At 37.5% G+C, this 14928-nt stretch overlaps 1 protein-coding gene across 3 annotated transcripts in view; it reads right to left on the reverse strand.

Moving 5' to 3' along the window:
* Positions 1–289: 289 nt before the first annotated feature.
* LOC128203721 (uncharacterized) overlaps positions 290–14928 on the reverse strand; it is a 114807-nt gene continuing 100168 nt past the window's right edge. The window contains exons 8-11 of one of the 3 annotated variants that reach the window (XR_008256021.1): positions 13551–13679; positions 13175–13288; positions 1199–2135; positions 290–1168 (exon numbers count right to left, since the gene is read on the reverse strand). Coding sequence is in view for 2 of the 3 variants with exons in the window: in XM_052905254.1 (XP_052761214.1) it covers positions 1831–2135; positions 13175–13288; positions 13551–13679 (548 nt within the window). In the remaining variant the exon portion in view is untranslated. Of the gene's footprint in view, positions 2136–6658; positions 6788–13174; positions 13289–13550; positions 13680–14928 lie in introns of those variants that run through there. The other 2 variants (XM_052905254.1, XM_052905256.1) reach the window with 2 other exon arrangements.

A 14928-nucleotide genomic window follows, 5' to 3' on the forward strand; every position in this document is an offset into this window, starting at 1 on the left:
ATCAATAATGTACATACACTGTCAACCTTGATCAATTATGTACCAACACCTGTTAACCTTGATCAATAATGTACATACACTGTCAACCTTGATCAATAATGTACATACACTGTCAACCTTGATCAATAATGTACATACACTGTCAACCTTGATCAATAATGTACATACACTGTCAACCTTGATCAATAATGTACATACACTGTCAACCTTGATCAATAATGTACATACACTGTCAACCTTGATCAATAATGTAACATACACTGTCAACCTTGATCAATAATGAACATACACTGTCAACCTTGATCAATAATGTACATACACTGTCAACCTTGATCAATAATGTACATACACTGTCAACCTTGATCAATAATGTACAAACACTGTCAACCTTGAACAATAATGTACATACACTGTCAACCTTGATCAATAATGCACCAACACTGTCAATCTTGATCAATAATGTACCAAAACTGTCAACCTTGATTAATAATGTACATACACTCTCAACCTTGATCAATAATGTACAAACGCTGTCAACCTTGATCAATAATGTGCATACACTGTCAACCTTGATCAATAATGTACCAACACTGTCAACCTTGATCAATAATGTGCATACACTGTCAACCTTGATCAATATTGTGCATACACTGTCAACCTTGATCAATAATGTACAAACACTCTCAACCTTGATCAATAATGTACATACACTGTCAACCTTGATCAATAATGTGCATACACTGTCAACCTTGATCAATAATGTACATACACTGTCAACCTTGATCAATAATGTGCATACACTGTCAACCTTGATCAATAATGTGCATACACTGTCAACCTTGATCAATAATGTACATACACTGTCAACCTTGATCAATAATGTAACAACACTGTCAACCTTGATCAATATTGTACATACACTGTCAACCTTGATCAATAATGTACATACACTGTCAACCTTGATCAATATTGTACATACACTGTCAACCTTGATCAATAATGTACATACACTGTCAACCTTGATCAATAATGCACATACACTGTCAACCTTGATCAATAATGTACATACACTGTCAACCTTGATCAATAATGTACATACACTGTCAACCTTGATCAATATTGTACATACACTGTCAACCTTGATCAATAATGTACATACACTGTCAACCTTGATCAATTATGTACATACACTGTCAACCTTGATCAATAATGTACATACACTGTCAACCTTGTTTAATAATGTACATACACTGTCAACCTTGATCAATAATGTACATACACTGTCAACCTTGATCAATATTGTACATACACTGTCAATAATGTACATACACCTGTCGACCTTGATCGATAATGTACCAACACACTGTCAACCTTGATCAATAATGTACCAACACCTGTCAACCTTGATCAATAATGAACAAACACTGTCAACCTTGATCAAAAATGTACATTAACTGTCAACCTTGATCAATAATGTACATACACTGTCAACCTTGATCAATAATGTACATACACTGTCAACCTTGATCAATAATGTACATACACTGTCAACCTTGATCAATAATGTACATACACTGTCAACCTTGATCAATAATGTACATTCACTGTCAACTTTGTTCAATAATATCACCTAATGGATATTAAATATGAATTTATGATTATTCTTGTTACTTTCTTGCAAATAATTTGTTTATAATGGAAACATTTTAATTGATTGATTGATTGAATGTATGGTACTGTAGGAAAGCACAATTATGACCATAGTACTTCCCAATAATATAATTAATAGTTTAATGTACACACATGTTTATAAAGTATCTTGAACATCACCTAGATAGGTTTGTGTTCTTCATTTGGATTATGCTCTATCTCGTAATCAAGATGAACAAAAGCACGCTCTACTCGAGGGAACTTCTCCAACTTTTGCTGAAGTGCTTCTCCAATATTGTGGGCCTCCTTCAAGGACATTTCTTCTGGCAGAACAATGTCAACTTCCACAAGAAAGTTATTTCCATAGTGAAAAGCTCTAACAGTGTCTATGTATATAATTTCTTGGTGATGATTTAAGCAGATCCATGTAAGCTTGCTTAGAAAGTTTGGATCAGCAGTGTGGCCTGTTAGCATTTTAATTTGTTCTGAAACGAGAACAATAATTGATCAATTAAACGAGACTTACCTGTAAAGTGAAGTTTGATTGAGATTCTCCGAAGCACAAAGTCATGGTGATTGGCTCAAGTGAGATATGCGTCAGCAGCCCTACTGGTCAATCTTTAAAACATCCGTGAGTGGACACCAGTCATACATTGTAGTCACAGTCGTACTTTAGTTACTAAGATATATGGGAGGGAACATTTTGGGTGTGCCACTTGAGCCCATCACCATGACTTTGTGCTTCGGAGAATCTCAATCAAACTTCACCTTACAGGTAAGTTTCGTTTAATTGATCAATTCTCCTTCAGCACAAAGTCACGTGATGGCCCCAGTGAGATTTTAAAGGGTGTTCATGAAACGTTACAAACCAAGAACATTGAAAACTATTTTGGTTTATTTTTTATGTACAGTAATGCATGTAAAATATTAATCAATATTGCATTAATCGACAGAATTTGTATTATCAGCAGCTTTCAAAACACCTTCTGCAAAACTATGATCAGTCAAAGACTGTTTATTATAAAATTTATTAAATGTACATTCTGAAGACCAACCAGCGGCATTCATTATAGTTTGTATTGATGTGCCTGTCCCAAAAGCAGCGCTAGTTGCGGCTGACCTAACACTATGTCCTTTTTTAAATTGCTTAGTGTCAATACCGGCACTGGTTAGTACTGATTTTAGCCACCTGGAGATAGTTTCAGTTGAAACTCCTTTATGTGGTGTTTGGACACTAATAAACAAATCACTAACTTCCCCTCTTTTACCGCTGCTTTGTTCTATATAAACATCTAAGGTTTTAACTACACATAAATCAACATCATACGTATATCGTCTAAATGTAATTGGCTTTACATGAAATCTGTAACGGTATCTCCCGCATGGCCCATGTTCTTAATATCTAACATCTGTAATGATTGGGCTCTTTGACCAGAAAGAAGGGCCATGAGCATAACCAATTTCATGGTAAGTGGCTTAAAAGACAGTTTCTCTGTTGGAGACTGCTGTTTTGGAGATACCTAATTACAACAGACACATCCCAAGTGTTTACATAACGAGGCAGGGCCAGCCGCATGTTAAAAGCCCCTCTCATGAATCTAGAAATAATTGGGTGATTTCCAACTGAGAATTCACTGTTTTGTAAACAAATAAAGGAGGAAATAGCACTCCTCGCAGTATTAAGCACATTGTAAGTTAATCCCTCTGAGAAAGTTTGTCAAGGAAATTGATAACATCACATACAACTGGACTAGAGACTTGAACATTATTTTCAGTGCAATACATATTCCACTTATTTATATACGTTGTATATTGCTTTTTCGTTGATTTCCTCCATGAACTCAAAATTACATCAATGGCATTGTCTGATAAACCCTGATCTTTGTATTGTTCCTTGACACATGACATATTAACAAACTTAGTTTCTGGCATAATGGGTGCAGTTTGTCTTTCGCATATGGCAATGTTAGAAGACGTTTCTGTGGTGGAACTCGCCGGGGTGACTCGACACACATTTTCATTAGTACCGGATACCACATCTGCATTGTCCAATCTGGCACAACCAACAAACCATCCGCCTTGTCGTGCGCAACTTTTTGCAGTACCCTGCCTATCAGACTGAAAGGTGGGAAAGCATAAAATCTATATTTTGACCAGTCCCAATTAAATGCATCGACACGTGCAGACCCTGGGTCTGGTCTCCAGGAAATGTATTTGTCTACCTGGTGATTCAGCCTAGAAGCAAACAGGTCTATTTCAGGTGGAAAAAACTGTTTTGAAATCCTGTTAAACACAGAAATAGATAGCATCCATTCTGTATTGTCGTGAAATACTCTACTTTCTCTATCTGCAAGGTAATTATCTTTGCCTGGTACATGCTCAGCAGTTAGCCAAATATTATGCTGATAAGCATATTCCCAAATTACACATGCAATATCATTGCATTGTTTTGAGCGGGTACCCCCCATGTGATTGATATATGCAACTGCAGTAGAATTGTCTACTCTTACTCTGACATGCTTTTCTCTTAGGCACAATGTATAAGCTTTTAACCCAAGTAACACAGCGTTTAGTTCTAAATAATTGATATTGTCTTTAAAAGAAGCTTCTGCTATAGTCCACTGGCCACCTGTACTGTTATCTTCACATACTGCCCCCCATCCCTTTGAAGAGGCATCGGTTGTTAATGAGATCACTGGTATGTCCCTGTAAAGAGGCCCCCCCCCGCTGTTCTTGACAGCTTTTAACCACCAATCTAGATCAATCATAGATTCAGCACTTAGTGTCATATGGGAATCAAAATTGCCTTTATTATATTTCAAAGCACTTGTTTTATCCTGTTCTAAAACTTTTGTGTAAAGTATCCCATAAGGTATTGCTATACTATACGAAATCATTTTTCCTATTATTTCTGCTACCTGCCTAATTGTATATTAGCAGAGTTCTGTAAAGTTTGTATAGCTAGCCTTATTGTTTGCACTTTTTGTTCTGTAAGTGAAATGGTCATAGTATTTGAATTAAGAATGAATCCCAAAAAGACAAGTTCCTGTGTTGGTATAAACACTGATTTTTCGTTGTTTATAACGAAACCTATGTTAGCAAGCAACTCTTGTGTGACAGAAACATTTTCTAGACACTCCGCGTACGTAGTGCCTTGTAAATACCAGTCATCCAAATACACCACAGATGGAAAACCTTTCATACGAAGACAAGAAAATACAGGCTTGAGAAGTTTAGTAAATTTCCTTGGTGCACAGGCTACTCTGTTTGCAAGACATGTATATTGATAAAGCTGACCTCTCCATATAAATCTCAAATATTTCCTAAATTCCTCAGATACGTTCACCGTATAGTATGCATCTTTTAAGTTTATTGACGCCATGAAACAACCAGGTGTTATAAGCCGTATAGCCGCATGTAAACTTTCCATTTTAAAATGTATGTACTCGATTGACTCATCAAGAGATTTTAAGTTTAATATCACTCTGTATGAACCATTAGATTTTGGCCTTAAAAACACTGTTGAGATAAATTCTCCATCACAATGCTCTGTAGTCTCAATTACGCCTTTAAGTAAAAGGCCCTTTATTTCTCTATCCAGCACTATTGTCTCTTTTGAATTTAATTTAGTTTCACGTACATGAGTCTGATTTGGCATGTCAATAAATTCTATGGTACAGGCATAAACAGTCTCTAAAATACTCTTGTCAGTGGTCAGTTGTTCCCATTGGGTACCGAAATGCTTTAGTCTGCCTGCTAATTTAATGCAGTTAATGTTAGAGTAACTCACCTCAGCTACATTGCAGGTTGAGGTTAATGTTTGGCATGTTGTTTGGGAGTCGCACTGGACTGTCCCCTGTGCGGTCCTCCTCGAGGATATCCCCTCCCCCTCTGTTTTTGAGGATAACGCGGTGGATACGGTCGTTGTCCTAAAAAAGAGCCTGATTTCCGGTAGGTACGGTCTTCCGCGTAAGGTGTCTGCCTGAATTTTCCTGCACGTACTTTGAATCCAATTTTGTTTGAGTCAGTTATTGATTTCAACTGATCAGTTATATTGTCTCCGAATAACATCTGTGTGACTGGATTAGTATTGGAACATATGGCCTGATATTCCTCGTTCAAGTCGCGCTTGATTGACTCACGCCTGCAGGCATTAGCATCTGCATTTCCCACGGCAGTCAGTGCTACGGCATCCACTAATTTTGTGACAAGTTCATCGAAATTCAAACTCTCCTGGCAATCCCGTCCTGCAACCAAGCTATCAATCACCTGCATGATCGGCATCATAGCTCTTAGTGTGAACTGCGGAATCTTTTGAAGCTTCACGTCTTTTGAACGCGTTTTCGCTTCAATTATTCTGCATATTTCAGGATTTACTTTAGGAGGATTTAACTTCGTGACGTTTTCTGGCACGGGGTACTTATCTGCCAAATCATACCGTTTTTTGTCTTCCATTGTCTTGTCAATGATTTTGTCCGTCAAACTGGCAAGAGGTCCCGAAACTGGTGAGCCTTTAGCTTCATTCAATGAGAAAGCCGCGGCAATGTCCTCAAATATACCAGCCGCCGTAACTGGCTGGCTGCAGCTGGCCTGGTCAGCGACATCAGGCGTTGGCATTGAGGAAGACTCGTCTTCACTCTAATCGCATGGTTCTTGCATTTGTTTGCGAAGTCGATCAACGTCTGACTTCAAATGCGCAAAATTTTGAATCATCTCTTGCATTAATGCAATTTGCTCCTATTGGCCTTTCTGAATGGCCAACAAATCATTCTGTGGTGCCCGAGAATTATCCCGTTTAGGCACGTCCGAACTGTTCCTGATTACAGGGTATGTCTGTTACAGTTGGACAAAGTTCTTGTGATATTTTTTGCAAAATACCACCATCCATGATTAGTGTGATACACAATAACTGTTTATTTCCAAGTGTCTAATTAAAAACTACAATTATTATAACTAAAATTATTTAAATTCATAAATAACATTTTATAAATCCAATGTATCACTAATTCTTATAACCACTATGAGCTATCACTCTACAGTAAAGATAATATTGATGTGTACTCAGCAAGGGCTAGAACGCAATTGACCAGTAGGGCTGCTGACGCATATCTCACTGGGGCCATCACGTGACTTTGTGCTGAAGGAGAATTGTGCAAGTAAATACTGATAAGTGGCTTTCACATCTGTTTGAAGCAACAAGTTCATAAAATAAATGTTGCTTTCATTGAAATATAAAATATATTGACAAGTGAACTGGCCAATATTTCAAAACACTGATATTTAGCTGTACACACAGCTATTGAGATATGACATGGTGCATAACTAGCCCAACATACACACATTGATATATGACAAACTAGGGTAAACAACTAGCCAAACACACATCTATTGATATATGACACAGTAGGGTAGACAACTAGCCCTTCACACAGCTATTGATATTTGACATAGAATGGTGCATAATTAGCCCTGATGACAGCTATTGATATATGGAACAGTAGGGTAGGCAACTAGCCCAACACACATCGCTTGATATATGACACACTAAAGTAGAAAACTAGCCCTATACACAGCTATTGACATATGACACACTAGGGTAAACAACTAGCCCAACACACATCTATTGATATATGACACAGTAGGGTAGACAATTAGACCTATACACAGCTATTGATATATGACACAGTAGGGTACACAACTAGCTCTACACACATCTATTGATATATGACACAGTAGGGTACACAACAAGCCCTACACACATCTATTGATATATGACACAGTAGGGTACACAACTAGCTCTACACACATCTATTGATATATGACACAGTAGGGTTCACAACTAGCCCTTCACACATCTATTGATATATGACACAGTAGGGTACACAACTAGCTCTACACACATCTATTGATATATGACAAAGGGTTCCCACATTTTTCTGCAAGTAAAATTCCAGACTTTTTCCCGACTTTTTTCAAGTTTTTTTTTACAAATTCCAGACTTTCTAGTAGGGTACACAACTAGCTCTACACATGTCTATTGATATATGACACAGTAGGGTAGACAACTAGCCCTACACACATCTATTGATATATGACACAGTAGGGTAGACAACTAGCCCTACACACATCTATTGATATATGTCACAGTAGGGTACACAACTAGCCCAACACACATCTATTGATATATGACAAACTAGGGTACACAACTAGCTCTACACACATTTATTGATATTTGACACAGTAGGGTACACAACTAGCCCTACACACATCTATTGATATATGACACAGTAGGGTACACAACTAGCTCTACACACATCTATTGATATATGACACAGTAGGGTACACAACTAGCACAACACACATCTATTGATATATGACAAACTAGGGTACACAACTAGCTCTACACACATTTATTGATATATGACACAGTAGGGTACACAACTAGCCCTACACACATCTATTGATATATGACACAGTAGGGTACACAACTAGCCGAACACACATCTATTGATATATGACACACAAGGGTAGACAACTAGCTCTACACACATCTATTGATATATGACAAACTAGGGTACACAACTAGCCCTTCACACATCTATTGATATATGTCACAGTAGGGTAGACAACTAGCTCTACACACATCTATTGATATATGACAAACTAGGGTACACAGCTAGCTCTACACACAGCCCTACACACAGCTATTGATATATGACACAGTAGGGTAGACAATTAGCCCTACACAAGTATTTTGTTATATGACACAGTAGGGTACATACATAACTCTACACAAATATATTGTTATATGACACAGTAGGGTACATACATAGCCCTACACAAATCTATTGATATATGACACAGTAGGGTACACAAATAGCCCTACACACAGCTACCAATATATGACACAGTAAAGTACACAATTAGCCCAACACACAGCTATTGATATTCGACACAGTAGCGTACACAACTAGCTCTACACACAGCCCTACACAAATCTATTGATATATGACACAGTAGGGTAGACAAATAGCCCACACATCTATTAATATATGATACAGTAGGGTACATACCTAGCTCTACAAAAATCTATTAATATATGACACAGTAGGGTACACACCTTGCCAAACCGACATTTATTTATATTAGGGATGGCAACGAGTACCCGAGTACTCGATAGAACGTCCGAGTACTCGAGTACCAAATTACTACTCGAGTACTCGGATTTTTTTTTTAATCTATAAAAAACACCAAATACACGATTTACAGACAAAATATCAGATCTGTTTAGTTGCCAAGAGGACAATTTACGGTCCCACTAATCCCCGCTGTGTACACAATTGACCTCAATCAATTAGTTGACAGTTGTTGTAATAGTTGCAATCGGTCAACAAAGGACCCCTATTTCAAATTAGCACTGATATCAATTAGCGAAGTTTTGATAGCGGTACTTTCACCTACACATTCTATTGTATACCAATTAGAAACCTTTTACCAAACAATGGACGCTAACGAGCGAAACAGTATCGACCGATGAGAACTGATTTCTTAATGGGCGTATTTTTGCAATGATTATCACAATTGATTGGTTGATATTTTAAATCAAGAATTATGAATATTAATGAGGTAAACAACAATTACACAGTACGAAAAATTACCATTAAAAAAAAAATGTAGAGTAAACAACTGAACTTTGTATTGAATTTCGTTCTCTTTTTTTATGTATGCTATTAATTTTCGTTCATTGTAATTTTGATTGTTGTTCATTTCTGCAGTGCATACTTGTATAAGATAAAACATATAAGACAAATTAAAAGCCTGAAACAACATTTGTTTTCTTTTTATATTATTTTTTTGTTAAAATACGTAATGAAAGTTTACTTTAAAGGTGAAAATGACCAATAATATGACCAACGCACAATATACGTCATTAACGATACATGTATACACAATCTTGTCTTCGTGAACACATATTCAATTTTTCCGAGTAATCGAGTACCCGAGTACTCGATCGAACGATCGTCCGAGTACTCGAGTATTAATGTTACTACTCGTTGCCATTCCTAATTTATATATGACACTGTAGGCTAAACACCTAGCTGAACACACAGCTATTTATGTATAACACAGTAGGAGCATACCTAGACCTACTCACAGCTATAGATATATGACACATTAGGTTACATACCTAGCTGTTAACACAGCCATTGATATATGACACAGTAGGTTAAATACCTAGCCCTACACATAGCTATTGATTTATGACACAAAGTGTTACATATCTAGCAATTCACAAAGCTATTGATATATGACACAAAACAATGCATATCTAGCCATTCACACAGCTATCGCTATCTAACATATACCTAGCTGTACACACAGCTGTTGATATATGACACAGTATGGTACATACCTAGCCCTACACACAGCTTTTGATAAATGACACAGTAGGTAACATATGTAGCCTTACACACAGCTGTTGATATATGACACAATAGGGTACATACCTAGCCATACACACAGGTATTAATATATGACACACAATGATGCATATCTAGCAATTCACACAGCTATTGATATATGACACAAAACAATGCATATCTATTCATACAGCTATTGATGTCACAGTGATAACTAGCCCTTCACATAGCTATTGATATATTCTACAGAATTTGTTGAACTAGCCTCACACAAAGCTATTGATATATGACACAGTGATAATAAGCCATTCACATTTAGCGGTAAACATATGACACAGAATGGAGCATTACTAGCCCCACACAAAGCTATCGATACATATGTCACAGAATGGTTCGTATCTAACCCTTCACAGGGATATGTGACACAGTGACAACTTGCCCCATACATAGGCTAATAACATGTGTCAAAAACTTAGCAATGCACAACTCTATTAATATAGACAAATAATAGAGCACAACCAGCCCATCATGGATATATGACATAGAATGATGCATAATTAGCCGTGCCGACAGCTATTGATATATGACATAGAATGGAGCATAATTAGCCCTGCCGACAGCTATTGATATATGACACAGAATGGTGCATAATTAGCCCTGCCAACAGCTATTGATATATGACACAGAATGGTGCATAACCAGCCCTTCACACAGCTATTGATATATGACACAGAATGGTGCATAACCAGCCCTTCACACAGCTATTGATATATGACACAGAATGGTGCATAACCAGCCCTTCACACAGCTATTGATATATGACACAGAATGGTGCATAACCAGCCCTGCCGACAGCTATTGATATATGACACAGAATGGTGCATAATTAGCCCTTCACACAGCTATTGATATATGACACAGAATGGTGCATAACCAGCCCTTCACACAGCTATTGATATATGACACAGAATGGTGCATAACCAGCCCTTCACCCAGCTATTGATATATGACATAGAATGGTGCATAATTAGCTCTGCCGACAGCTATTGATATATGAAATAGAATGGTGCATAATTAGCTCTGCCGACAGCTATTGATATATGAAATAGAATAGTGCATAATTAGCTCTGCCGACAGCTATTGATACATGAAATAGAATGGTGCATAATTAGCCCTGCCGTCAGCTGTTGATATATGACATAGAATGGTGCATAATTAGCCCTGCCAACAGTTATTGATATATGAAATAGAATGGTGCATAATTAGCTCTGCCGACAGCTATTGATACATGAAATAGAATGGTGCATAATTAGCCCTGCCGTCAGCTGTTGATATATGACATAGAATGGTGCATAATTAGCCCTGCCAACAGTTATTGATATATGACACAGAATGGTGCATAATTAGCTCTGCCGACAGCTATTGATATATGACACAGAATGGTGCATAATTAGCCCTGCCAACAGCCATTGATATATGACACAGAATGGTGCATAATTAGCCCTGCCGACAGCTATTGATATATGACACAGAATGGTGCATAATTAGCTCTGCCGACAGCTATTGATATATGACACAGAATGGTGCATAACCAGCCCTGCCAACAGCTATTGATATATGACACAGAATGGTGCATAATTAGCCCTGCCGACAGCTATTGATATATGACACAGAATGGTGCATAATTAGCCCTGCCAACAGCTATTGATATATGACACAGAATGGTGCATAATTAGCCCTGCCAACAGCTATTGATATATGACACAGAATGGTGCATAATTAGCCCTGCCAACAGCTATTGATATATGACACAGAATGGTGCATAATTAGCCCTTCACACAGCTATTGATATATGACACAGAATGGTGCATAATTAGCCCTGCTGACAGCTATTGATATATGACACAGAATGGTGCATAATTAGCCCTGCCGACAGCTGTTGATATATGACACAGAATGGTGCATAACCAGCCCTTCACACACTTATTGATATGACATGAAATGGTGCATAATTAGTCTTGCACACAGCTATTGATATATGGCGCATAGCTAGCCCACATAGCTTTTGAAATATGACACAGACTGATGCATAGCTAGCCATCCATTTCATCCATTGATATGTGACTCAAAATAGTGTATAACAATGTCTGCACACCGCAGTTGATATTTGACACAGTGATAACCAGCCCTGCACATATGACACAGAATGATAACAGCACATCAGAATTTGTGCTTTTTAGTCTTAAATATGCAAAAATAAACTTATACAGGCATTGAAAAATGTTCCTTGTGTAATTAACAGGACAGGTCTGCACATCAATATAGCCTAGCATCATCCCTGCTATTTATGGCTAGTTTTGTGTGAAAAGACAATTTTAATTGTTCTAGAAAAGAGATTGATGATTTTGGACCATGGTACCTGTGCTTATTAAGGTAAACTCTATAAGTTTAGGAAAACCAAACACCAGCTATGACAGAAATGAAGACTACCCCCCATCATGCAACCTCCATACAGAATGTTTGTTTGGGGCAGATATTTAGATATAAATCACAATAGGTGATTCATGAATGTTCATGAATGTTTGAAATGTTAGTAAAATAGTATGTCCTATGTGCGCCATTTGTCAGAAATATGTTCTACATGGGCCAGCTACTGGTGGAGGGCAACATACCAGTTTCAAGTTTCATGGTCCTAAGTTAAAACGTTCATAAGTATTTTTTTTCCATAACACTGGTAATCACCTTGACTTTTGATCTACTGCCTCCAAAGTGTACTGGTTAAGGCAACCTTCATGTGCAGTTTCATCGATTTGCCTCAACTATGCAGGCATTTTGTGGGGAAAAAGTCTTCCAAATAACATTGACCATGTGACCTTGACTTTTGATCAACTGACCCCAAATAAAGGGACACTCTATTGTTCAAGGTTGACCTGCAGGTGGAGTGTCGTGGTCTTACATCAAAACATTCTCATATTATTGTGCATACAAGATATTGACAGACAGACAGATAGATTTACCAACCAACATATGCCCCATCTCACTCAACAGGGGCATAAAATGTTGAAGTTAGTTTGAATTGCTATTTCTTCTATAGATATTATTACCATATCCTGTTCTCCACCAGTTGACAAGGATGTACATGGAAATGAGAACAGCACCAATAGGATCAATATACTTCACATTTTCTTCCTCTACAATACCTATAAACTCCTTAGACCCTGAAACAAACACACATAGCATTAACACAGTCATTGCATCTTAAGCACTTTACATCAAGTACAAGGTGAAATAAAAGTACTTCAAATATTTGAAACTGAAACGTTTTTCATATCATGAAGTATTAATTATTTTAAATTTAAACCCATTGATCAATGTCTATCATTGCAAACGCCTTACATAAAAATGGAAAGATGGTGAGATCAGGGCTGCATCAGAGAAAAAACAAGACAAAAACATTAGTTTAAGAGAGGAAAACTTTACCAAGGTAACTGCAGATGACAGCTACAATGTTTGAAAGCACATCATTCCTATGATCTTGTGCCAAAGTCCTCACTGACATGCTCTTACGGCCCAGACAGTAACATAACAAGTACAGGATAAACTTGGTCACTGAAAATTAAAAATAAATACATGAGCAATTGTACAGAAAAAGTTGTGCGAAAATTAAGGAGGTTGTGTATGTGACTGCATGTCACACCACGCTAGACTGATTATTATTTTTTGACAATTTAATTTCATCAAAAATGACTGCATCAGTCGACGTCATTCAGGCTTATTGGTATATTGGCAATTGGCCATACTTGCCTTTTGTTGAGTCCAGTCTTCTGAAAAAGAATGACCCATATTCCACATTAAGAACAATGGCATTAAGCTTCTCAAAGTCAGGTAAAAACTAGGGATTGCTTTTTTGAAAAAGCGCTTGTCTCCCCCTATTATATGGTTGTAGCTGAGAAAAAAATGGACATGAAATTTGTCATTTTGGACTGGAGACAAACCAACAGTGAAGTTTGGTTTATTCACCCGTATTAAATAGCGAAGAGAAAAAAGTGTTGTTGGTTAATCTTGGAAAATGTAAACAAAGTTTGCATTGAATGAAGTCCAGGGCGCAAGCGTTATTCAATTATTGATTGGAACCCATTTTTCAGCTCAAGGTCATCGTGACCTTGACCTTTGATCTACTTATCACAACATCAATAGGGATCATCTACATGACCAACTTGCATGCCAAGTATTAAGTTCTTGGGTGCAAGTGTTCTTTAGTTACTGAGCGGTAACCGATTCTTCACCTCAAAGTCACAGCAACCTTGACCTTGACCTACTGATCTCAAAATCGATAAGGGTCATCTACCAGTCATGACCGACTAGCATACCAAGTATGAAGTTCCTGGGTGCAAACATTCTTTATTTATTCAGTGGAAACAAAGTGTGACATACAGACTGACGGACTAACGGACTGATAAAAAAAATCAATATGGGTTATCTACTAGTCATTACCAACTTGCATACCAAGTATGAAGTTCCTGGGTGCAAGCATTCTTTAGTTACTGAGCGGTAACCGTTTCTACACCTGAAGGTCACTGTGACCTTGACCTTTGACCTAGTGATCTCAAAATAGGGGTCACCTTCTAGTCATGACCAACAAGCATACAAAGTATGAAGTTCCTGGGTGCAAGCGTTCTTTAGTTATTGAGCGGAAACTGTTTTTTGCACCTCAAGGTCACGGTGACCTTGACCTTTGACCTACTGATCTCAAAATTAATAAGAATCATCTACTAGCAGTGACCAACTAGAATACCAAGTATTCGGTTCCTGGGTACAAGCGTTCTTTAGTTATTGAGCAGAAACCATTTTTAAGCTT

Source organism: Mya arenaria, chromosome 9 (genome assembly GCF_026914265.1).
Source record: "Mya arenaria isolate MELC-2E11 chromosome 9, ASM2691426v1".
NCBI lineage: Eukaryota > Metazoa > Mollusca > Bivalvia > Myida > Myidae > Mya > Mya arenaria.